Source organism: Phocoena sinus, chromosome 2 (genome assembly GCF_008692025.1).
Source record: "Phocoena sinus isolate mPhoSin1 chromosome 2, mPhoSin1.pri, whole genome shotgun sequence".
NCBI lineage: Eukaryota > Metazoa > Chordata > Mammalia > Artiodactyla > Phocoenidae > Phocoena > Phocoena sinus.
In genome coordinates, this window is record NC_045764.1 from 44,360,866 (window position 1) to 44,385,650 (window position 24,785).

Genomic DNA, 24,785 nt, shown 5'->3' on the forward strand with positions numbered 1-24,785 from the left:
CAGGGACTGCTCCCAGCCCTCTACCCTCCTCCTCGGGTTAGGGCCCTGGCTGGCGCTCCGACTGCCCTTCTGCCTTGACTCAGATCAGCTGGGTCTGGCCAGCTCTTCCTGCCCACTGTCCACTCACACCCAAAGGCCCAGCCCCAAAGCCCACCTGGATCAGTCCAGGACCATGATGCCTGGGCCCACATTTCCCCGATGTCCTGGGTTTCCCCAGCTGTCCCGAACCCTTGGGCCTTTCACATCTTCCTAAGGGTCTAAGAGGAACCCCAGGCGCTCCCATCATAAGGGAGAAGCTACAGATCAGGGTAGGGGAATGGTGTATAAGAGGCCACTGAGAGTAACGAGAGCTGGGACCAGAACTGGGGGAGATCCCCTCTGCCCTCTCTCCAGGTGGTAACGCAGCTCTCCCAGGCCCGTCTGCCATCATTTCCTGAGGGCCTCAGGGGAGGGTGCTGGGGATGCCAAGGCTGGACAGTCCCCACGGGTGGCGAGCCAAGGGGCCCTAACCCCCATGGAGTCATCCTGCCGCCCTGTGTTCCACTCCAGTAAATCACAGACTGAAGGCTCCCCAACCCAGGTCAGGGACCTGAATGTAACCTGGCCCAGCATCAAAAGGAAAAGCTCTGGACTGTGGCGTCACCTGCCAAAGAGACCCCAGAGGGGCTGATTTTTATGTGCTGTATCTTAAAAAAAAAAAGAAAGAAAGACCTGAATTCCAGGCAGTAAACCTTGGGCTTTTCTGATGTGAGTGTTCAAGGAAGAAGGAGAGGAAAGTCCGAGACTCTGAAACAGCTTACTGCAACTCGTATGAGTGGGAAGAGGTAGCGAGCTTTTCTGAGCGCGGCTTCCTTGGTGCTTTCAGTGCGACAGAAGGCGGCCGGCTGCCCTGTTCCTGCCTGGCTCCTGCAGACGGCCACCTTGCCATGGTGCCACAGCAGCCCATGTGCGCACAGCCAGGTGATTAAAGTTCTCCTGAGCTCCTATTTCCATCTCAGACCCTGTGTCCTCAGGCACGGGGAGCTCTCAAGGGGCCCCTTCTGACTCTTGGTACCTGGAGCTCCACCTCAGACTCCCAGGAAAATGCAAAGACCCTTGCACAGACTTCCCGCTCCTCGGAAGCCTATTAGGCACGTTTGGATTTGACTCAAGCCTCTTGAGACGTAGAACTTCTGGGATTAGCTGCTAGGGAACAAACAGAAGAGAATCCAGAGGCTGCAAAGACAGTGGCCAGCCAGACTCACCACCAGGAACCCCGATTCCCTCCGGCGCCCCGTGATGCCGGACACTTGGCTCAAAAGGTGGGGTGCAGGCTGGGACCCTGGGCAACCACTGGACCCACTCACTCCCAACTTGTGCAGTTAGGGCCAGGCCTCCCACTTCTCTGTGTAATTGACTTTGTTAAGATCGCTTTATCTAATGATCACTTGGCGACCAAACTCCATGGGGGCTTCCCGAGGCGCACCATGGAATTTTAGAACCTGGGGCCTGAGGGATGCCACAGGTCACCAGTTTGTACCTCCAGCCAGCCCCCGTGGCAGGAAATCTGCCTGCGGCATCCCTGCCCGGTGGGCATCCGGCTTCCACTGCCACTGGGACTCTGCTGGGCAGGGCTGGCCCCTCCTGCTCTGGACAGCTCCAGCTGTGGACCCACAACTGCCCCCCAGGGAGATCCGTGGGGCTTTGGCCCTTCTCTAGAGCCACACAGAAAAAGCTCAAATGTAACCCTGCGAATACTGGAGATGGCCCCTTGGCTTCCCTGTGTCACCTTCTTTGGTCTCACCCTCTGGCCACTCCTCTCTGTGGGGCTCACTGAACTGTCAACCATCGACGACCCAGCTAGGGTGCCACCTCCTGCCTGAAAATCCCCTGAGAATCCTGACTCCCACACTCTACGCTCAAAGCATCTGTGCTCCGGCACCCCACATTTGTAACCTTTCACTTCTGCAGGAGGTGGGCTCCAGACTGCCTTCCTCATGGTCTGAGATGCAGCAGAGAGAAATCACAGCCACACACGGCTTGCCTGACTTAATTCTCTTCCTTTAAATAGCAACCCAGCTCCTCTCCGAGGAGAAAGACGGGGGAGGGGGTGGGCGGCGGCAGCCAGGAGCTGGAAGCTGCAGCTGTACCAACCCAGGCAGGATGAAAATATTTATGCACCAGTGCGGCATTAGCCGCTTTCAGAGACCTCCTTTGAACTGTTAATCAAGCCCAATCTTTCAGAATAATAGCCTGATTATTACCGGCTTGTTTGCATAACAAAGAAGCCCAATAAAACTTATTTTGCTGAGCGCCACGGGGTGTGAAGGCTCGGCCCTGAGAAAGGAGTCTTAGGAATGCAGGAGCCCTTCCTCAGCCTGAACCCAGGAATAAAGACAATGCAATTTGCCACCAAGAAAAGCCCAATAGACCAATAAATTACCCCCGTGCAAAGGGATTAGATCAGGTTTCAGTTGCCGTGTAGGAGCGGTTGGGGTGAGCCGGGAGAGAGAGAAACCTGCCTCTTCTTAAAGGAGTATACGGCTCGTTTGAAGGCAAGCCCCACAGTCACGTTGGTTCTGCCTCCGTGGTTTGCAGGGTCACTGCCTGGATTCATGGACTTGCTGAAGGTTCTGGACCCCACTAGGTGCCCGGCACGGTGCCTCCTGCCATTCCTCGAACAAGCCCCAGTTGGTTTCTGTGCTCAGGTGGAGTCGGCTACACAGACCACCGGGATGCAGGGAAGAAGACACGGTTCATTTGAACACAGACTTAAGGATGGCGGCGTAGAGGGTTATCAGGGAAGCAGCCTTTCCACCAGGTCCTGAAGGGCAGTGGGATTTGACAGGTGATGCAGGGCAGAGGTCCAGGAGCCCAAGTGGCTCCAGAACTGCTGGGACTGGCCGGAGGTGAAATGCCGGATGGTTCAGAGTGTGCCGCAAGTTTGGGGCCAGGCGCGGAAGCCCCGAGTGAAAGCCGGCGATGAAGCAAATGTCGTTCAGCTTCAAACTGCTCTTCTCCGCTCTGTGTGGGGCTGGGATGCAGCAAACCCCGTTTCACCGTTCACCCAGCCCCCTGTTAGATTGCACCACCGGGGAGCACTAGACGAGGCCCAGCCAGGTTAACCTCAGCACCACCACCCAGCCCTGGCCCTTCTTCCCCTCCAGCCGCTGCTCCGAAGTAGCCAGACCAGCCAGGTAGCGGCCCTCCTCCGAGCCCTGGGCCCCCAAGGTCCTCTTCCCTTTGTGCCTCCAGCCCCAGGAGTGGAAGTCGCTTCCTGCAACTCTGTGTGTGCCTCCGTGGTCCCTTGTGGCCTCTTCCGTCCTCCCACGCCCATCTAGACACAATCCCCTGTATCAGGTTCCCTCTGTGGCAATACCCCATGTGGTTTCTGTTTTCCTGACTGGACCTCGATACGCCAGCCTAAGGATTTCAGACCAGATCCCACTGACCGTGGGGAGCCCGCTGGATAACCTTCAGTAAGTACCTGGCATGATGAGAACACTATTTTAGGAAGTGGCATAACATTAAAAGGCGATGGCTTTAATTAGGACAGAAGCAGGCAGAGCAGAGGGAGGGCAGCTTCAAAGAGAATTCACTGCACAGCCTCTGTGGAAGGAGCAGCACAGAAGCCTGAGACGCCCCCCGCCCCTCACCACCGGGCCCCTGTCCTTACTGCCCACCTGTCCCAGGCAGCGCCGATGCTGGGGCTCGTCTCTTAGGAACGAGTTGGGATGTGGGTCCCAAAAGAGGTGGGAAATGTGCTTGCGCCCAGTGGGAGACCCAGGCTGGGCACCAGCAGCAGAAGCAGCGGACCACTCTCCACCCTCTCCTGTCCCTTAGCACCGAAGCTGGGAGGGGACAGTGGATGGATCTAGCGCCAGAATTTGGCAAGTTCTCGCCGTGGCAGTGTTCTGGAGTCTCTTTGCTTGAGAGATGCCTGTGGCTGCCGGGTTTGTGTCGATCCATCCAGGTGTCTCGCGTCAGATACCGAGAGGAACACACCCAGGTGAGGGACTGGATTTTTCACCAGGTGCAGCCGACCCTACCTTACTTAACCCACAGGCAGCCAGAAGCGATCAGCTTTCCTCAGAGGCATTCCTCCCAGTTCAGCCTAAGAATGTTCCAAGGAACCGACCTAGCCCGTGACTCCAAAGTGTCTCTCGCCCCTTGAGAGCACTGGGACTTTTCTCGGGGGCTTCCTATAGGGACCTGCCTACCCGAGAAGAAAGCCCGGGGCAGGAGGAAGCTTCTCAGAGAACCTGCATTGGCTTAGGGAGTGGAGGAGGGGAGATGGGGGAGCAGTGGTTAACTCACTGCTAAGTGTGGGCACAGGTGGCCGAGTGCCACTCACCAAGCTGAGGCAGGAGGCGCTGCCCCCTCGTCACACCCAGCCAGGCTGCTCTGTCCCAGCCTCCACACGTGCCAAGTCGCTGCAAGAAACCAGGCCAAGTGCCAAGGAAAAGGGTACACCCACTGGGGCCACACGGAGCCAGATCAACAGCCGAGAGAACGTGAAAAAGCACATGTGCTCACCCTCGGGCCCAAGGCCACAAGCAGCCCTGTCAGTCAGGCAGCTGAGGGCTCCTCTGGGTTAGAGGGGCCCATGGCGCGGCAGGGGCCGGGCACAGGATTCCATGCCAAGACCACCCTGCCTTAGGGCAGAGAACTAAGCGACTCTGGGTTCCACGAGAAGGATGGTATATGGGCAAAGACATCACTTTTCAGGGCCTACTTGGAGGCATAACCCCTTTTCCTGAGTCTAGGACTGGCTCTAGAGGTGACAATTTTCCATTCTGGTTCTGCTTCTAGTAACCCTGGGCTCATTTGCTTGGCTGCTCCGGGTCAAAATTCATTTGAAGTGGCTTTTCTCCTCCACTTCCATCTGCAGGCAGGCCTTCCTCCACCTTCCTCACGCACTGGGAAGGCACACGCCTGGCTGGTGCACACACGAGCGTGAGCCCGTGTTCATGGAACATTCCTCAGCGTGGGGAACAATAATGGGCTCCTTTCTGCAGACACTTGGGCGCAGAGGGATCACTTTAACAGGCGTCTCGGTATTCTGACTGCCCAGGTGAAGTGGTGAGTGAAATGAATAAATAAGCAAAACCCCAAAGACACAAATCTGACTTGGGAAAATTTGCACCATGACAGCTCTGCCAAAGTTGTTTTCCCAGCCTATGGCTGGGTGGCATGTGCTTTGGAATGCTAAGGCAGGGGTAGATAGGGAGCAGAGAGGGCCTTTGGGAAGAGGCAACAATGTGAGATCCATGGAAGAGTGTCGTCACTCTTCATTCTGCTGTCTAATTATATCTCCAAAGTCTCTTATTCTTTTCCCCCCACCTTAAAGCCTTATACGCTACATAGCTCAAAGTGTAAAATGCTACGTAGCGCGTTTAACGAGTGTTTACCCAAAATCTGGTATATGGAAAAGGGCAGGGGTCTGGGCTGTACTCCTGGCTCTGCCACTAAGTTGTGCGATGTCAGGCAACCTCTCTGACCCTCTGGTTCCTCATCGATACAGAGGGAATGATGCTCACAGGGGAGGGGTGACCATCTCATGAGGTGACATATTTCAAATATTTAGCAGAGTGCCTGGTATATGCGGCCACTCAATAAATGGAAGCGCTTTAAAAACTGTCGTTCTTAAAAAAAAAAAAAAAAAAAAAAAAAAAACTGTCGTTGTTCAAATGATCATATTTTGGAGAAAACAACATGAAGGTATTCTGTCTTGAAGGTTATTCATGTATGTCAATGAGCGATGGTAGTCTGTGGGAGGTCGGAATTTGCGTTATTTTCATTTCCTTATTTATCCTTTTCGGTCTTTAGATTTAAAAATGAGTATTGTCTTTATAAGCAGAAACAGTTTTTGAAAAAAAGATTGGGGTATCTGGACATCCCCCAACCCAACCCTGTGGTCTCTGTCTGTTGAGCAGGAAACAAACAGACACACAAAAAACCCAAGGGTCCTGTAGTTTCCAGGACTGTGCCGGGTGTGTTTGGGGTGCAAAGAGAAGGGTATAAAGAAACAGGAAATGGGGCTCCTGCCCTTATGAACAGCTCCAGTGATTTAGAAGAGGACTAAAAACCCAAGACCCAGGAAGCAACAAGGCCAAAAGGAAGCACAGGCGTCAGGAGCCAAGGTGACAGGTACCCAGGTCACTGGAGGGGCGGCACTGGACCCCAACAGATGGCACTGGCCTTGGGCTTTAATCTAGTGGGCATTCCCATTCCAAACTGGGCAGGGGCCTCAGCAAGGCCTGGGGGCTGCCCACCGTTAAGGTATGGTGGGTGGTGACAGAGTATGGGGAGACCTGGAGGGACCTGGAGCCTGGGGACATGCCAGGGAATGAGGCCAGGGATGAGTGTGGGACCAGATGCCAGAGGGTCCTCTCTTCTGCATGCTCCAAAGAGGCCCACAGAGAGCTGTGAGTGCCTGAGCAGGAGTTTTAGAGCGATTCATTTGGCAACTTGGAGCGTGAGGGTGGGGCACCTGGGAGGCAGGTCCAAGCTCAGCTGCTTGCAGGTGACAAAGGGAACAGGCAGGAAAGGGTGGAGGAAGGAGGCCCAGCGCCGGGTGAACGGACAGAAGGGAGAGGCCACTTCACACCCAGGACTTCACGGTTCTGGGCAGTGGGGTCTAACAGACACAGGCCAGGCACTAGTCCAGGGGACAGGAGGAGAGTCTAGGAAGACCCATCATCCAGGTGTGCCCAGGACTCAGAGGGCTTCTAAAGACACGGGACTCTCAATTTTAAAACAGTGGAAAGTCCTGGGTCCACTGAGATGAGTTGGTTACCCTAGAAGAAACAGCGCCTTCAGTTTTAGGCAGGTTGAGTGTAGCCAGGCATTACAACGGCATGGTACCCCCAATCACTCAACCAAACACAAATTGGGGTTTTCTGCCCACTTCTGCTGAGGGCCTTGAACATTGCACCCGAGAGGGAAATTTTAGCAGGAACCATATGACCTCCAAAATGTAAAGTGGTCCCCACGCGACCCTCTCACCTCCACAGAGACCCGGGACCCCAGTTCCCCATCTCATGGAGCAACCTTATCTGAGCCCATGGATCACCTCTCCCCAGTTCTCCTTTGGGCACTGGGGTGACTGCTAGCAATTCCTCCAACCTTGCAGAGGTTTCCCTTCTTAAACCAGAAGACCACAGATCCTCTCCTTACTCTCCAACTCATCCTCAGGGCCAAAGGGACCAACCATCTGCAGGATTTTACATCCCGCCCTCCCTGGGAGCCAGGGCTCTGCCCTGCAGGCCCCTTGGTGTGGCACGCACCAGCCTACTGGCTGACGCTGCTGCCATCCTGCTCTTGCAGTGGGACTCATTTCAGTCTTTCCCTCTGGGACACAAAGTCCTACTGGAAGGACAATAACATGGTAAGTAGGTTGACTTGCTTGTACGTTTTTGAATAGCAGCTCCGAGATAAATATTCTCATCTCTACAATGACACAGGTGTACTTGGATACTGCAGAGGACTTGGGTCTCTGCAAGCCTTAGTTTCCCCACTGAGGACTAATCTTTCTAAGACAGCTGTGGTTTAAAAGGAAGGGGAAAGAGGAAAAAAGAAAGGCCCAGGGCAATAATTTTTAGAACAGTGGTCCTCACACTTGAGGTGCATCAGAACCCTCTGGAAGGCCTGTTACAGTACAGACTGTACATCCCACCCCCAGAACATCAGCATCGGTAGGTTTCTAACAAGTTCCTGGGGTGGGGGGGAGGGAGGAGGTTGATGCTGCCGGCCCAAGGACCACATTTTGAGAACCACCAAGCTGGAGTATAGCATCCATATGTAGCCAATGGGAAGCATGCCAGCATGTCTACAACATGTGACTTTGACGGGTTCCTCTTAGAAATGTTTTATTAAGCCAGGGTGGTTTTAAACTTTAAAAAAGTATCTATTAATTGTGTTTTGAAGCAGACGCTGTTAGTGAAAGACTCTCCCAAGAAGCTTTTCTTGGCCTCCTGCCACGCCCCCCTCCCAGCTAGACCACAGCAGTGGCCACTCTGTCCATCTGCTGAAGGGACAGCATGGTCCATGCAGACACCCTGATAGCCCCTGTCCTTCCACCAGGACTGAAGGCGGACGCCAACCTTGCTCAGATGAGGGCCCCGAATGCTGTCCCTGTGTCAGGACCACAGGAGGTGTGCCACGCACACCGAGTACATGTAAACACTCTCAAAAGACACAAACCCTCTCAGTCTAGCAGAGGTTAAGGCATCTTTCTCCACATAACTATGTCCAATTTAATTTGCACTCCTATGGGTTTACTCCTGGAAGCCATTCAAGTCGACTAGCACTGAACAAGCCTATGCTTTCACGAGGCTGCTCCAGCCAGATTCCACCTGTCTTTAGAGGGAGGGGCTGGCACACAGGGCCCCTGACTGTCTCCAGTGCTTTCTTTTTTTTTTTTTCCTCTAACGCCCACCCAGCTGCCCACCAGACCTGCAGGTTCTCTGACTTGATCCCCAAGCAGCCCCTCTGGCGACAGTCCACCTCTTTGTGGTGGAAATGACCCATTTCATCTCTTAAGAAACCGTCTTCTTGACCCAGGTTTCTGGAGCACACACGTTTCCAGAGCCCCCAGTGTATTATTTCATGCGGGCATACTGGAAGCTCAGTTTTCAGCAAGGTGGGCAATTTTGACTAAATGCGGCTGTCAAGGCCTCAAATTAGAAGAAACATTAGCCAGTTGGCATGACAGCGCAACAGCTATCTGCTCTATCTGCCAGGTTTTAGTTACCAGCCTTGAAGCCAAAAAGAAATGGGCTTCTTGGAAACAAGTGATGGAATTCGGGTTATGAATTCTATAACCCACCAGCTTTCCTCAGACTATGGGGGAGACTTTTAAAATAAAGTTTTTAAGATGGAGAAATGAAAACAGCAAAACTCCACCACCCAGCCCTGACAGCTCCCTCCTACCTCTGAGTACTTCCTGCCAGCCCTTCCCTTCCTCTCCCTCCAGCCCAAGAAGTTAACAAGTGCTGCCGCTTTAAGAGCGGGAAGGTGTTGTTTTAAGGGCTTCTAAGCCCCCCTTCTCAATTTCAGCTCCAAGCTGAGATCACATCCCCCATGGCAGCTAAGGGACAAAAGCCATTTATCAACCCATCTGATAAAACTTCCAATGGGCTGGATCTTTATCTGGACCAAACCGAGATGCACACACAGTACAAACTGCTGCATCTCTAAAAGGGGGATTTCTTTTTTTAAGAGGATCATTTCAAATTTTAGTTTCTTAGTTCTTGGGAGGGACCCAAATCAGCCTTTCAGCCAGAACCTTCTATAGGTGGGGAAACTGCCTTAAAAAAAAAAAAAAAAGGGAGGGAGAGTAGGACTCCTTGCTGCTTGACCCTCTACGGAGGTTGTAATATTCTGGGGCGAGGGTGCAAGGGGTCTAAAGGCTCTGTAAGGCATTGACACCCCCCATTTTGTCTTTGGCCGGGGCATCCCCAATGGAATACAAGGCTGCGAGCAGGTTGCGACTCTCCGGGGACGCCCTTGGGGCGCGCGGGGCCGGGTGGGTTTTGGGGGGCCCCGGAGCAGGGCTGGGGCGGGAAAGTAAACGGATTCCTCCTCCCTTACAGCTGCCTTGCATGTCCTCCCACCGGGAGCCGCAACTTACAGCCAGGCCGAGTCCGGACTGCCCAGTTCTGCCAGTTCCTGAAACCCAGTTGGCTGAGGAGCAAAACAAAACAACCCAATCCCGGTCTAACTCAAGTCCTTTCTTGCAGAGCTCCGTAGAGCGCTGCGGCTGCGGATCCGTTCCGCCTGCGGAGCGAAACAGGCTCTCATTTTTGCAAAAAAGACACCTCGGCATCCCGCAGCACAATGGAAACAGCCGGGAAATCTCGCCTTGCATCGGCGAGCATTTGACCCGTGACGCTGGGTTTATTTGTATTTTTAGCAAGGGGAAAATGGGTACAGAGGGTTTAACTGGCATTTCGAGGCTGTGAGTAGCATATGGCAAAAATGGAATAAACTTTCTCGAAACATTATAAGGAAAACAGACCCGGGATTTAAGTTTCGTGCCTTCCCCCTCCCCCTCCGAAAGGGGGAAAAAAAAAAAGTAAAGAAACTGGAGCGTTTGGGAAGGAACAAATGCTTCTCTGTGGAGTTGGTTTCCCTTCCCCCAACAAAAACAAGAGGTCCGGGCTCGGAGGAATTTGAAAGCAGCGATCTGCCAAAAACATTGTGAAAAACTATGGGGGATTCATTGGAAACAGATGGGCTTTTTCAGCTTTAATTCTGAAATTCTCTCCCTTTCTGACGCAATAAAAACAAACAGGGGGCGACGCGGAATGTTATCAAACAGGAATAAGGGCCCTTCGAAGCCCAGTCCGTGGGCTTCCCCGCGTGGGCGAGCGCGAGGGGGAGGGACGGGGTCCCGCTGGAGGAGGCGGTCCGGGTCAGGCCTGGGACCTCAGGGGCGCCCCCAGCTCCACCCCTGGGCACCCGGCAGGTTTGCAAACTGCTGGGCGAGGAGCTGGAGAAAGTGCCCTCTGCTCCGAGTCCGTGCCTCCTCTTCTCCCCCTTCTCGGGGGCCCCTAAGGGGCGCATCCCGGTATCCCCTTTTTCTCGCAAGTTGGGAGACGTCCCCGGCGCCTGCGACCTCCCCGCCTGGCTCTTTTTCATTATAGCCTGGGAGGGGTTCCCCCAGGTCCCCACTGCCGCATCCATCGCGCCTTCGGCTGGACGCGGGAGAAACAAAGACGCGTGGAAATGGGAGGCGGGGGGCCGGCGAACTTGAGCTCCGACTCGCCGACCTGTGGCCCGGCGCTGCGAGGAGACCCGGGGAACGGGCCCCGCGCGCCCGGCCGGCTGTCCCCGGGTCGGGGGCAGTGCCTTACCTGCGGGGAAGCTGCAGAGAAGGAAGGCGAAGGTCGGCCAGAATCCCAGGGCTGAAGGTCCTGCCCCTCTCCCCATACCCATCCATCCAGCTCGGCCTGTTACCACTAGCCTCTCCCTGGAAGAAGAGTTCAGAAGAAAAGAAGAAAATAAATCACGCTGCGGAGAAAGGGCAGCCTCGCTCCGCCGGCGGGAGCAGCGAGCCGGGAGGCTCGGTCCATCTCGGCCGCGGGCGCCCGGCGCGCTCCCCCTCCCCGCGCGCCCCTCCCTCGCCATCCATCACCCAGTTCGCCTCCAATGTCGGCGCGGCCCCGCTGCCCCAGCCGCCTCGCGTTCCGCCCCCTCGCGCTCGGGTTTCAGCGCGGCCCGCTGGGGGCTGGGGGAGAAGAGCTGGGCGGGGACCGAGGCGGCCGGGCTGCGGTGCAGGCCGCGGGGACCTGGGGAACCCAGGGCTGGAGGACGGTGGGCGCGCCCCGGCTCCCCGAACCCCGCGGCTTTCCACGCAGAAAAGGCCCAAATGCCCCGGGACAGCCAAGGCCGGCAAAGAGCAAGGACGGCCGCGCCCCCTTCCCCCATCTTCCCTACACGTATCCAACAAGTAGAAACTGAGCTTGGAGAAAAACCCCAGGATCCCTTTACAACTAGACTGCTGTTCCGAAGACGCCACCGACACCCCGACTCATTGCTCTCACTCAGATGTGTCTCCAGTGCAGGAGGCTGAAAAATCCGCTTCCGAGTTGTCCGGGGTTGGGCGGGATGGCCCAATGGATGTCGGCCACTAAAGCACCTCGAGGCTCCCTCCCTACCTCCCCCCCACCTTGGCCCCGGGCCACCCACCCCGCCGGGGTTCGGCCACCTCCAGCATCCCCTCCAGGCACCTCGCTGCTGCCCCAGGACTCGTACTGGCCGCGCTCCGGAGTCGGGGGCCTAAGAGCCTGACGGAGGCGGCAGGGCAGCTGCCACCCCAGGAGGTGTGGATGCAGCGGGCCCCGCGGTGCGCAGGGCCTGGACGCTCCGCGCTACCAGGGCAAGGCCACCAAGGCCGCTCTTGGGAGAGCATCAGGGTGGTGACTTCCTTTAACTTGGTCACTTATTTTTCCAGGAGCAAAATGTCTCCTCCCCAAGATTCCCTAGGCCCCGCAGCTCTCCTGCCGCTGTTGGGATATTTAAAACTGGTCACTTCCCCTGAGAAGCATCTTTTGGATGGAACACAAATACGCCAGAGCAAGTGTTTTTAGTCAAACCAATTGCTCCTTTGGCCCCCCTCACCTCACTTCCAAGCCAACTCATCTGGTTCTTTGGAAAAAAGTCTGAGTTTTTATCCAATTTAGATGTTTCTTTTAAGCACTATGGCACTCCTCACTTGCTGAAGGCCACAGAGGCCGCAGGGCTGCGTCTGCATTTAGGACTCTGCCTGCTGGCAGGGGAGTGAAGCTCTGAAGGAGAAAGCTTTGGGCTAGGGGAAGAGGACCCTAGGTCTGTAGATGGAACCCAAAGCAGTAATACTTCTGAATCTGGCTTCTACAAAACAAGTACGAAAGGGGACTAATGCCTCAAGCACCGTACCATGGGGCAAAAACAAGCTGTTGTTTCCTCAGGGCAAAATGCCGTGATGGCTACTGCTGGCTTTACAGTTTGGGGTGCCACCGTATTTCCCTCAAAAATGTGGGTCTCACGGGGCTTCCCTGGTGGTGCAGTGGTTGAGAGTCCGCCTGCCGATGCAGGGGACACGGGTTCGTTCCCCGGTCCGGGGAGATCCCACATGCCGCGGAGCGGCTGGGCCCGTGAGCCATGGCCGCTGAACCTGCGCGTCCAGAGCCTGTGCTCCGCAATGGGAGAGGCCACAACAGTGAGAGGCCCGCATACAGAAAAGAAAAAGAAAAAAAAAAAATGTGGGTCTCAGTCCAACAGGCTCTGTCTAATTATCATTCCCCCAAACCGGGATTCATTTTAAGCCCCCGTTGGCAAAATGCTACAGGTTTGTCCAGTGAAAGGCCACCACCTCAAAATCCAGATCGCGGTTCGCATTCCTCTCAGGCTTGGCCCATCCGGGAGCCAGATCCACCATTTATTCTCTAGAATCACAGGGCAGCCCTGGCACACTGAGGCAGGCACAGAGCCAGACTGCACACACGCACCTTTGAGGTCCACCAATGAACACCCTTTGCTAGATCCTGCCTTACACAAGTTAGTTCTAAAGCTTCTCGCTAATGAGAGAGAAAGGATCCATTAGTATTCCCAGCAGCCCCGACTGTAAATTCACCACCACCACAGCTGCAGCATCTCTGGGTCGTAGAACGTGGCTTAGGATCCAGCAGAGAGGCTGTGCAGGCTTCAGAAGGCCTAGAAGCAGGCCCTCCCGGTGCTGTCCTTGCCCAAGAGTGTGGACCTTTGGCTGCAGCCTCTACACCTCAGTTTCTTCGTCTGTAAGGGGCAGGCTGATAATACTGTCACCCCAAGACTGCAACTGAATACAAGCATCCCCTGGAGATATTGAGGGTTCCATTCCAGGCTACCGCAATAAAGCAACTAATGCAATAAGCAAGTCCCACACATTTTTTTGCTTCCCAGTGCATATCAAAGTTATGTTTACATTATACTGTAGTCTGTTAAGTGTGCAATAACATTATGTCTAAAAAACAGTATACATGCCTTAATTTAAAAAACTTTATTGCTAAAAAATGCTAACCATCATCTGAGCCTTCAGCGAGCTGGAATCATTTTGCAAGAGTTAACATCAAAGATCACTGATCACATAACAGACAGAACAATAAAGAAAAAGTTTGAAATACTGAGAGAATTACCCAAATGTGACACAGAGACACAAAGTGAGCAAATGCTGTTGGGAAAATGGCATGGATAAGCTTACTGGATACAGGGTTGCCACAGGCCTTCAATTAAAAAAAAAAAAAAGCAGTATCTACAAAGCACAATAAAATGAGGTGTGCCTGTACAATCTGGGAGGGGCACTGGGCCATGGGAGCTCCCCAGCCTTCCGGCCAGGGGACTGGCTGTCATTTTGGGAGGAGATCCAATTCCTACGGCATAAGCAAATCATTTGGGAAAGGGACGAAAAGGGCTTCCTTCTCAGAGGAGAAATGTGTGAGGCTGAATTTGGACATCACAGAAGTAGAGATTTGGCTTTTACACAGTTTAGACTATGAAGAGAAATCCAGCCACAAATAGAGGAATATGAGGTTGTGTTGACCTTGAGGAATCTGTCTATACCGGCCAAACCAACCAGCTTATTGACAACTCCCCAAATCTTTGCAAAAATAAGAAATTCTTAAAATGTTGGGTTTTGGAACTCAGCACTCTATTTGCCACAGAAACTCACTTAAATCAAAGTGTAGCTGACTTCAGGGCTTCCCTGGTGGCGCAGTGGTTGAGAGTCTGCCTGCCGATGCAGGGGACACGGGTTCGAGTCCTGGTCTGGGAAGATCCCACATGCCGGTGAGCCATGGCCGCTGAGTCTGCGCGTCCAGAGCCTGTGCTCCACAACGGGAGAGGCCACTACAGTGAGAGGCACGCGTACCGCAAAGTGTAGCTGACTTCAGACTGACAGCTCTCGTTATAGAGTCTCACCACTTATGCATTTTCCCCTGGATGCAGCCTGGGCGGAGGGGCAGAGACCTTTTCATGCTCCTGTTCCCTTTCCGCCAGTCCTGGCTGTGGAGGCCCCACCACTGAACCCTCGCCCCCCCATCTCTCCCTCTCCATTTTCGGGGGGTGGGGTTGTGTGATGAAGGAGCAGGGAGCTTCTGAAAGGCGAGGTTTACGTATGGTTGAAGAAGCCCTCCCAGGGGCAGCGGTGGGGAAGGAGTCTGGCTTCCCCTGCCTCTGGGTATGAACAGGGTGTTCTCAAATGCAGGGCCTGAGTCATCAGTCAATAAATACATATTTAGGACTAGTACATGCTAGTCCCTGGGGTATAAAGAAATCAATAAGACAACTCCTATCTTTGAACTGCTAGTAGAAACAGATATTAGAGGAAGGTGAGGGGTAAAACAGAGGTGAGGAGTGAACAACTAACTACCTGGGGAGGGCTTTACCGAAAGGGTGGTGTATCTTGCGAGGTATCTTCAAGGATTCATTTTCACTAAGAATGATAGTAATAATGGCTCATGTTTCAGTGTGCTCTTACATTATGTCAGGTGCTGGCTAAGTGCTTTACATTTCTAGACACTTTAAGCTAAGGTGGGTTCTATTACTATCCCCATTTTGCAGATGAAGAAACTGAGGCTGAGTGAGTTTAAGTACTCACCCAATTACCAGCTAATAAACGGCAGAGCCAAGCACACCGAACCCCACCCCTGACATGCTGTATGTGCCTTTCATTCCAATGGTGCAAGTCCACACTGGGCTTAAAGTCAAGACAGATAACTTAACAATCACTTTCAATAAGGCATAACACAGATGCTGTTGGGGAGGCACAGAACACGGGCGCCAGGGGCCTCCAGCCCAGCCTGGGGTGCAGCGTGGGAAGGGAAGTTTTCCCAGTTGGGAATGTACCAGGGGAAGGTGGTGGGCAAGGGAGGAGGAGGAGGGCAGGGCTTCCAGGTAGAAGGAACACTGAAGAAACCATGTACCAAGGTGTGGCTTGCCTGAGGAGCTGGAAAAGCTTGAGGATGGCTATAGGAGAAAGAGGTGAGGCTGCAGAAAGAGAAAGCAGGAGCCTGGGAAAGGCCAGCACATGCTCTGCTAGGGTGTGCATTTTTAGCACTTGGAAGCCCCACCCAAAGCCTCACAAAGGAGAGGGGTATATTCTTTTGGGAGATCATCATGGGGGATTTAACAATAATACAAATGCCCAGGCCCCACTCGGAGCAGCTGAATCTGGATCTCGGGAGGTAGAGCCTTGGGTATCAGCATTTTTAGTCAGCTCTCCTGGGTGACTAATGTGTAGGGACTTGTAGGTTCTAAGTTCCATCACCCTCCATCAACCGTGGGTGCACATAAGACCCAGGATGAGTCAATCAGTTTATCCTCTTGGACTTAAAGTCCAGGCAAGACAGAGAACCTAATAATTGATTTCATTAAAGCAGTGACTGGCACATGACCCAAGATGACCAATCAGAATCTGTCCTGAGACTGTGGCCATGAGGGAGCTCCCAGTTCTGATCTCTGATTCCTCCATAGGATGGGTCTGGGGATAGTAATCCGACAGGAAGGTGAGTATTGATGAGTGTTGTGGGTTGAAGCTGTGTTTGCAGAGTTGGCATACTGTTTATACTAAAATTGCACTGTGTCTGGTGAGCTTTTCAGGGGCTGATGGCGATTTTCAGGGCTGACCATCCCCATGCCACTCTTCAGCACATGGTTCTCCCTGAAGCTCCTTCTTAGCTCCTCGGAGCTCCACGAGGACCTGCTCCAGCTATGGGAGCCAACAAAGTCCTTGTTTTGCTGAAACTGGTTTGATTTTGGTTCCTCTCACATCTATGCACAGATTCTTGACCAATCAGGAGGAAGCTGAGGTCCAACTGGTCCCAAGAAGTATTTTAGCCATCCTCAGAAGTGCAGGGATGTGTTGTTGATGGCTCTTAATCCATTATCCATTTACTGGCAAAATTCCTTGAGCCTACTCCCATCCCCTCCACTCTCCACCTTTGAAAAAATTTTGCCCTATACCACATTTTGAGGAACTCAGTTGCTTCATTTACAGCTCAGAGTGGGACCCAATCCTTCTTTGTAATTTGTCCCTCAAAATCCTCTTTCAAACTTCAAGGCTACACTGGGTCTGTCCATCTCAGATTTGATGAACCAGAGCTGCTCAATCTCTGCATAACCTTTAAGGTTTTATAGACTTTGATCACATCACCTTTCTGGCTTCATCTTTCCACACTGACGTCCTTAAAGAACAAAGCAGCCCAGCTTCTCAGGAAAGCCTTCTGCCTGGGTGATTACTCACCTTTCTACAGTTTTGAGACATGTTTCTAGGAGAAGGTCATAAAATTGCCAGGTTTGGGTAGAGCCCAGGGAGAAGACTATTTTTGGCTTAGTTTCCAATACCATTTCTGAACGCTTGGTCCTGCACAGTCTTGGGCAAACAAACATTTTGCAAAGACCCCCAAGATCCCTTGGGGGCTATAAACAGACTGGACACAGTCCGTTATTTTTGTAATTTGGGTTGTTTTCCTAAATGTATTAACTGAGGCTTGCCCCTGCAAAAGCTTAATATGTATCTTCTTGCAAACTCATAAACTGGTCCTGCAGTTAATCACCATTTGTTTGCCATCTCTCTGGAGAGCCTGGAACCATTTCATCTGCAGACCTGGAACCAGTCATTCCTCCAGATGATCTATGGACGTTTAAACAAAGTCTGGGAGCACCAGTGATCCTTGGGGATCCCCACTGTTTATAATTCTTCATCTAGAAAAGTACCTGTTTATCCTCTTTTTTTTTTCCTGTCTCTAAGGACAATTCCGATCCATGGAGATTTCCCTTTATGTTTTGGAGGAATTTACTATTGGAAATGACCTTTGGGGTGGAACTTTGTCAGAAGGAATTTTGAACGTTTAAACATAATTCATCCCTGGGTTTCTCCAGACCTGTTTCTACCTCCTCAAGGAATGCTAATAGATTGGTCCAGTTTCATGTTCTCCTTTCAGAAAGCGTGTTGTGCTTTGGCCAGTTAATGAGGACTTTACAAAATGCTTGCTGATACTACTTTTTAAGTATCTATTCCACAAAGTGGTTATTAAAAGTGACCCTTCCTGGATAGGTGGGCTTCCTTTGTGGGCAGGGGGCCCAGCATGTAGGCCCTTGGGTGCAGGCCAGGTGTGGAAGGAAAGTTGCATATTTTGGCCACAAGGATATGACTGCCATTTTTAATTGCCATTGCTCCCTTCTCTCCAGACGTTCCTGGGGTAGAGGGCCACAGGCTGTCCTTGACCTATTTGTTTCCATGACAATTTAGGAATCTCTCTGCTTCTCTTCTTCCAAAGCATTTTTGGGTCTCACTGTCCTTACTCTGGCATCAAGGAACCTCTTTACTGTTGATCTCGGAAAGCCGTCCAATGTGTTCCCACTTCGGCTTATCTTGGTTTTGTTTGTTTGCTGTAGGTTTACTTTCTCTGTGCGTGCACACTACTTCCTTGGCTTATGAGCTCTGTCCCTCACCCTGAGGGACGCTTATTCTTAGTAATTAAAACATACAGATCTTATTCCAATATTTTAACGGTTTTTTTGAAACACGCATTTCCCTGACATTCCAACAGCTCTCTTCAGAAACTGAAGAAATACGTCACTTTCTCTTTGAACTCTCTCAATGGATTTAAAACATTAGCAGATTTTATTTGCTCTTGGACATGTCTTTTATTGTCTGTGATCAGGTTACTAAGATCCACCCCCCCACCGACCTCCCCCCCCCACCCCCCGCCCCACTCGCACATGCAAGGCAGATTCTTTTAATTTATTTGTTTTTCTGTTTCATTCATTCAATAAGCATTCGCTGAGTATTAGGCTCTGAGTGGGTTTTGGGAGTTTTCGGATAAGCAGCAGACAGGTCGCCCCCCAACCCCAGGAAGCCCAGGGGCGCAGGCAGATGTGGAGACAAATAATTCTAGTTCTGAGGACTCTGAGAGGGGTGATTGTGTGGTGTCTCAGCAGCCCCACGTTTATTCCCCATCCCTGTTGCCTCAAATTAACTTGGGACTTTACCAGGCTGAAGAATCTTTTAAAATGGGGGGTCTTTGTCAGTAGCTTTTTTAACGAACTGGACCACTGACTGCAAAGCAAGACTTCATTAGTACCAGATCTGGTGACAACTGCGTCACCATTGGCCTCATACTGTCTGGTACACATCTGTCAAAATTCCACCTTGTGGACAAATCACGTCAGACTGCTCCGTGGGGTAGCAACATCCCTGCTCAGGAGTCCACTTTGGAGGACCAGGTTGGCATGGGACATCAGCATGGAGTGTCCACCTCAGAAGCTTCCAGAAGCACACCCCTGCTTGGTAGGCATGGGCATATTCATGATGCTGGAAAGATATAAAAGGGATTTTTTAAAAAAAGAAAATGCTAGGAGAACAAATTTTCTGGACTTTCCGTTTCCTTCAATCTAACATCAAATTTATTTCAAGAAATTGAAACAGTAATATACACACATGTTCAGAAACCAATTTCCTGTTAAATGAAATCAGGTGACTATCCCTGGAGGCCATAACTATCAACAGTTTAATGTGCATCTTTCTAGATATTTACATATGCACATAAGCACACATAAAAATCAACCAATCAATCAATCAACCTATTTATCTATGTAGCTAGCTATCATTTTACCAAAAAGTATTAGCAAGCCCTCAACTGCTCCCTCCCCAGTGGGTATTTCCTTTTTTATTCTGACTCTCAGTGAAACAGCCCTATGAGTCCCTCCATTATGTCAGGAGCTGAGGACTCCAAGAAGAACTGAGTTCCCCAGCCAAAGGGGATGTACGTATGTAGAGACAGACTTAAATATAAAACAGTCCATGTGAAAAAAGAAGCAGACTCAAAGGTACAGAGAACTAGGGGTCACCAGTGAGGAGAGGGAAGGGTGGAGAGGAAATATAGGGGTAGGGGATTAAGAAGTGCAGAATATTAAGTATAAAATAAGCTACAAGGATATACTGTACAACAAGGGGGATATAGTCAATATTTTGTAATAACAATAAATGGAGTATAACTTGTAAAAATTATGAATCCCTATATTGTACACCTGTAACATATAATATCATACATCAACTATACTTCACTTAAAAAATAATAAATAAATAAAAATAAATAAATAAAATAAAATAGTCCATAAGAGGAATGCCAAATGCCTTTTAAAACTACAGCCTCTTTTCTTCCTGGACTTCAATTCTCATTCGAAAACACGTCTTCTCTCTTCTCTCATCCATAAGTCAGACAACCCTCATTTACCCCAACTTACACTGCAGAAGGCAAGTAACCTGCCTGAGGTGACCCAGCTGGCTTGGTGGCAGAGTGGGGTTTGGGCAGGTCTGGGTGACTCCCAGCTGTCACACCGCCTCTGGTGAGCTCACTAACTCCTTCCCAGGCATGGAGATGTTTGGTCTTCTCTCTGCCTCCACTGACCCTCGTGCATCTCTGTACTCATCCTCTTACTCAGAACAGAAGGAAGGACTCCCTTTGAGGTCCCCCAGCCTCAGCCCAGGCTGGGTTGGAGCCCTCCTGATGACATGCTAACAGTTTCTGAGGTCACATTTCCATAATTTAAGCCCCTCCTTCCGTCCTTTGCACCTCTTCTTCTTGACCTCTGAGATTCTCAGTAAGCTCCTGGGGCAGCCTCACTTATACTTTTGATACCTCTCCCCTTCCTTGCTAACTGGGATTATAAGCTAGTACATATCTGGAGTTTCATGTACGAAAGTCTTCCTCACTTTCCTCTTGAGCTCTTGTCTGCGACTCCAGTGCACACCTACTAGCTGGTCTACAGTTGCAAATTCTTCTGCCTACAAAGCCCAGTACGAAAGTGATAGTATTTGTGAATTGCTTCATTGTCGGTGTTGAGATTGAGAGTTTTTAGACACTGCAGTGGATGTGGGGAAAGAGAGAGACCTGGGATTTGGAGCAGTTCTAACTCTAGCTGTGTGGTCCCTGTCCTTTCCTACCTTTGGACCTGCAGCCTCTCAATCTGCAGAATCGTGGCCTGGCTGCCCACCACATCCCACCGCTCCCCGCCCCCCCGGGGGGGAGGGTGGTCTCCCAGCTTCACGGTCTGGTATCTCTAGGAATTCAGTGAACTAGTGTTGGCTTTGTAACTAATTGGCCTTGCCCATACCTGACTCTGAGGACCCATCCTGGGGCCTCATCTGGAACATTTCTGGGTTCTCCCAAGCGAAATGTTGCTGAGCAAGTAGGAAATGTTATTTGAAAAGTGACACTTCTATGTTTTAGTGTCAGCATGAAATTCTTCAGCAGTCATACCCAGCAATACTACTGTATACCTGAAACCACACCTTGTAAACATCTAGTAACCTCTTGTTTTAAAGCAACTTCTGGGTACCCATACTGAGATGCACCAGGTTCCTGTAAGGGAGGACAGACCACCCAGTGTCTACTTCTCCCCATTCCAGTAAGTTCTTGGGAGAAGAACCAACTTGGACCCATTTATCCACCAAATGGCAACTATTTGAATTGATCAGCGAGCCTGTGTCTCTCTCCCAACCAGCAGAAGGCCGCAGTATTTGGATTAATGAACAAGTCGGTGCCGAGCACAAATACCACAGACATTTAGCAATAGGAACAGAGGACCAAGTTATTCATCAAATTCAAAATTGTTTAGAATGGCTAATGCAAAGCTGAAATAAAGAAGATCCCCAGCTGATGGGCGGTGGGGAAAGGGTGCCAATCGAGAAAGAACAAATGTGTTGCTTATGTGACATTATCCTCTACCACGATGGTATTCTTTTTTTCAATTTGCTGGAGGCTGAGGGAATGTCTGCACTTTTACATTACAGAGGCAATATGGCATGCTGGCCAAGAACATGCAGTCTGAACAGACTGTCTAAACCTCAGTTATCTCTTCTGAGAAATGGGGATATACTCTGGCTCCCTCAATGGATTATTGTGAGGATTAAATGAGTTAACACAGTAATAGAAAATTTAGAGCAGATGCCTGGCATAGAATAAGTGTTGATAAGTAGTTGCCAATGTTAGTTTTATATCATGGATAAGAACCATTGTTTTGATTGTAACAAAGTATCTACTATGTACCTGATTCTGCTACAGCCTTTGTATGCGTGGGGACGGTGGGGAAATCTGTAGCGTTCCCCAAGGACTTTTATTTAATTTTTTAAATTTAAAAAAATATTAGTAAGATTTTTAAAGGTTACACTCCATTTACAATTATTACAAAATATTGGCTATATTCCCCATGTTGTACAATACATCCTTGTAGCCTATCTTACACCCGATAGTTTGTATCTCCCACTTCACCAGCTCTGTATTGCCAGCCCCTCCCCACTGGTAACCACAGGTTTGTTCTCTATACCTGTGAGTCTGCTTCTTTTTATTTTGTTATATTCACTAGTTCGTTGTATTTTTTTAAATTCCACATATAAGTGATATCATACAGTATTTGTCTTTCTCTGTCTGACGTATTTCACTTAGCACAATGCCCTCCAACACCATCCATGTTGCTGTAAATGACAAAATTCCATTCTTTGATTATGGCTGACTAATATTCCATTGTGTGTATGTATATATCAGTGTGTGTGTGTGTATATATATCTACATATCTATATCTAATCTATCTATCTATCTATCTATCTATATGACATGTCTTCTCTATGCATTCATCTGTTGACGGACACTTAGGTTGCTTCCACATCTTGGCAATCTTAAGTAGCGCTGCTATGAACACTGGGGTGCACATATCTTTTCGAATTAGTGCCTAAGGACTTTTAGATAACCTTGACTTCTGGATGGGTTCTAAGTGCATGATCAGTTATACTCAAGTTTTGTTGATCAACCACTATAAGACAAAGTCTCCCACATAACTGTAGGGTGGTCTCAACTATGGGATGGGCACAGCTGTCTCCAATTCAAAATGAGGAGACTGAGACTCAGGGAGATTATGTGACTTGTCCAAGGTCACCAAGAATATAAATGGCAGAGAGAGGCTCAAAACCAGGCCTTGTGATGCCAAGTCCAATGTATTTCCCACCAAATCACAGCTACTTCTCATCTTCACCGGGGTTTACTTTTTCCTGTTATGCTCCATATGTATAATGATGGGTCATTCATTAGAGATGTGAGCATGTTTAGAGATACACTGTTTTCCATAAACAAACAAGAATATTAAAATGTTTTAAGGAAAGAACCATCTCCCCTACCCCCCCAAAAACTTATGAAGTTGAAATACTTATAGAATTCTTCTTCTTTCTTTTGGATGTTAAATGGTATCTTTAGGTCAACGTTTCATAGAGTGCTTACCTGACTTAACAGCCTCTGAGCGACAGGTAAATATAACACAACAAGACGTTTAGGTAAATCTATCTACAGTATCAATTCACCGCAGTCCGATCAGACCTCAAGCTATTCAGAGCATGTCTTAATTAAATTCAAAGCCAGATGGGCTTCCACCCCTAGAGATTGGTCATTGACCCAGAAAGGGAGGACTTGGGTACCATCTTGGTTTGGGTGCCATTTTGGCTTGGGTTTGCTTTGCCCTCATTGACTCTTGGCTCAGGTGTGTGTATGTAGGGAGCAGTATGCTCCCTAGCAATGAACCCCTGAAGTCAGTAGACTCTGCCAATAGCATCCATTTGCTCATGAAGAAATCAGATGCTTGGAGTTTAGGGATCTCCTTTCTCAAAATGCTCTTAGCAGAGAAAAAAAAAGCAACGTAAAACCCTCACAGCATCGAAGAGGGTGGCATCTAGCTTTTCCTTACCATATGATCTTGAGACACCCAAGGATACAAAACCAAGTATGCCTCAGGATAGTAAGGGAAGCACTTTGAAATCAGTATTCCGAAATTTGAATTTCAAACTATTTTAGCTGCACTGACTGATGTAAAACAACACAAATTAAACTCCCACGAATCCCTTGCTCTGGGGCAGAATGTCCTACCAACCTTAGGAGTGAGGGGTTATTAGCAGGTCTGGACCTGTGAGGGGAAGCCCTCATGAGCCTCGTCACGTCTACAGGTGAGTCTGCGCTCAAAGCTCTCTCTCTCTCTCTCTCTCTCTCGTTTATTTTGGCCATACCACACAGCTTGCGGGATCTCAGTTCCCCGACCAGGGACTGAACCCAGACCATGGCAGTGAAAGTCCCGAATCCTAACCACAAGACCACCAGGGAACACCCATAAGCTCTACATTTCTTTTTGCTTGCATAAATGGAAGCCCATCTGAGAAAGTGCAATTGTATTAAAAATCTATTTATTATTTATATTCTACCTCTTTCCATGAAGGATATTAAATTAAATGTAAATGAAAGTTATATACCAAAACTTCCAAACAAACATTAATTCTTATTCTTTCCGATTAATTCTTATCCTTTTCAAGGTACCAATTGTTTTGAAGAAAGCTGGTAGTTTTTACGATTCTGTGAATGAAATATGCATTTCCACGTGCTCTTCTGTTATGAATCTGTCACATTCACACTTGTCAAGTGGAGCACAAGGTGCTGGATGGTGAGCCAGGGTTCAACTACAGACCACGAGAGAAACTGAAATAGGGAAGTTCATTACTCACAGGTCCTGCAGGAAGTACCTGGTGCACTTCTAGGGGCCACATGGGGAAGTCGAGGCCCAGTGCAAACAGAAAACAGGACCTGGGGCACATGTCTTTTTTTGTGTGTGTGGTACGCGGGCCTCTCACTGTTGTGGCCTCTCCCGTTGCGGAGCACAGGCTCCGAACGCGCAGGCTCAGCGCCCATGGCTCACGGGCCCAGCCGCTCCGCGGCATGTGGGATCCTCCCGGACCGGGGCATGAACCCGTGTCCCCTGCATCGGCAGGCGGACTCTCAACCACTGCGCCACCAGGGAAGCCCTGTGGCACATGTCTTGATTAGGGTCTGTGGGCAGAGTGCTTTGGGGTTCCTGAGCTAAGGCCAGATAGGTCAATTCAAACCAAAAGAGTGAGTTTTCGGTGAGCCTGATGGAGATCTTAGCTGACGGGTGCACAAGGGGTAGGCCCTGGGGAGGAGGGGAGACGGTGGGTCACGAGGGCTGGCTGCTACCTAGCGCATGCACTCGTATGAGGGGGCTGTTGTCAATTTAAGGTCCTCACAGGCCACTTGGCCAAACAAAATGGATGCAGAGGCAGCAATACCCTGGGGTAGCTTAGCAGCACCTTCAGCCAAGCAGTCCAAGGGACTTGTTCCTGTAAGAATCATCTCTTCTATTTTATTCTATTCTATTCTGGGGCCGAAAATGCACACTGGCAGCAAATTTCCAAGTCACTGCGATGGCCCAGCAGATGCTTCCTGAGCTAGCCT

General features: G+C 50.4%; 1 protein-coding gene across 1 annotated transcript in view; it reads right to left on the reverse strand.

The window, feature by feature from the left end:
• RGMA (repulsive guidance molecule BMP co-receptor a) overlaps positions 1 to 24,785 on the reverse strand; it is a 44,265-nt gene that overhangs the window by 14,224 nt on the left and 5,256 nt on the right. The window contains exon 2 of the mRNA XM_032623045.1: positions 10,839 to 10,954. Coding sequence (XP_032478936.1) covers positions 10,839 to 10,954 — 116 coding nt within the window. The remainder of the gene's footprint in view (positions 1 to 10,838; positions 10,955 to 24,785) is intronic.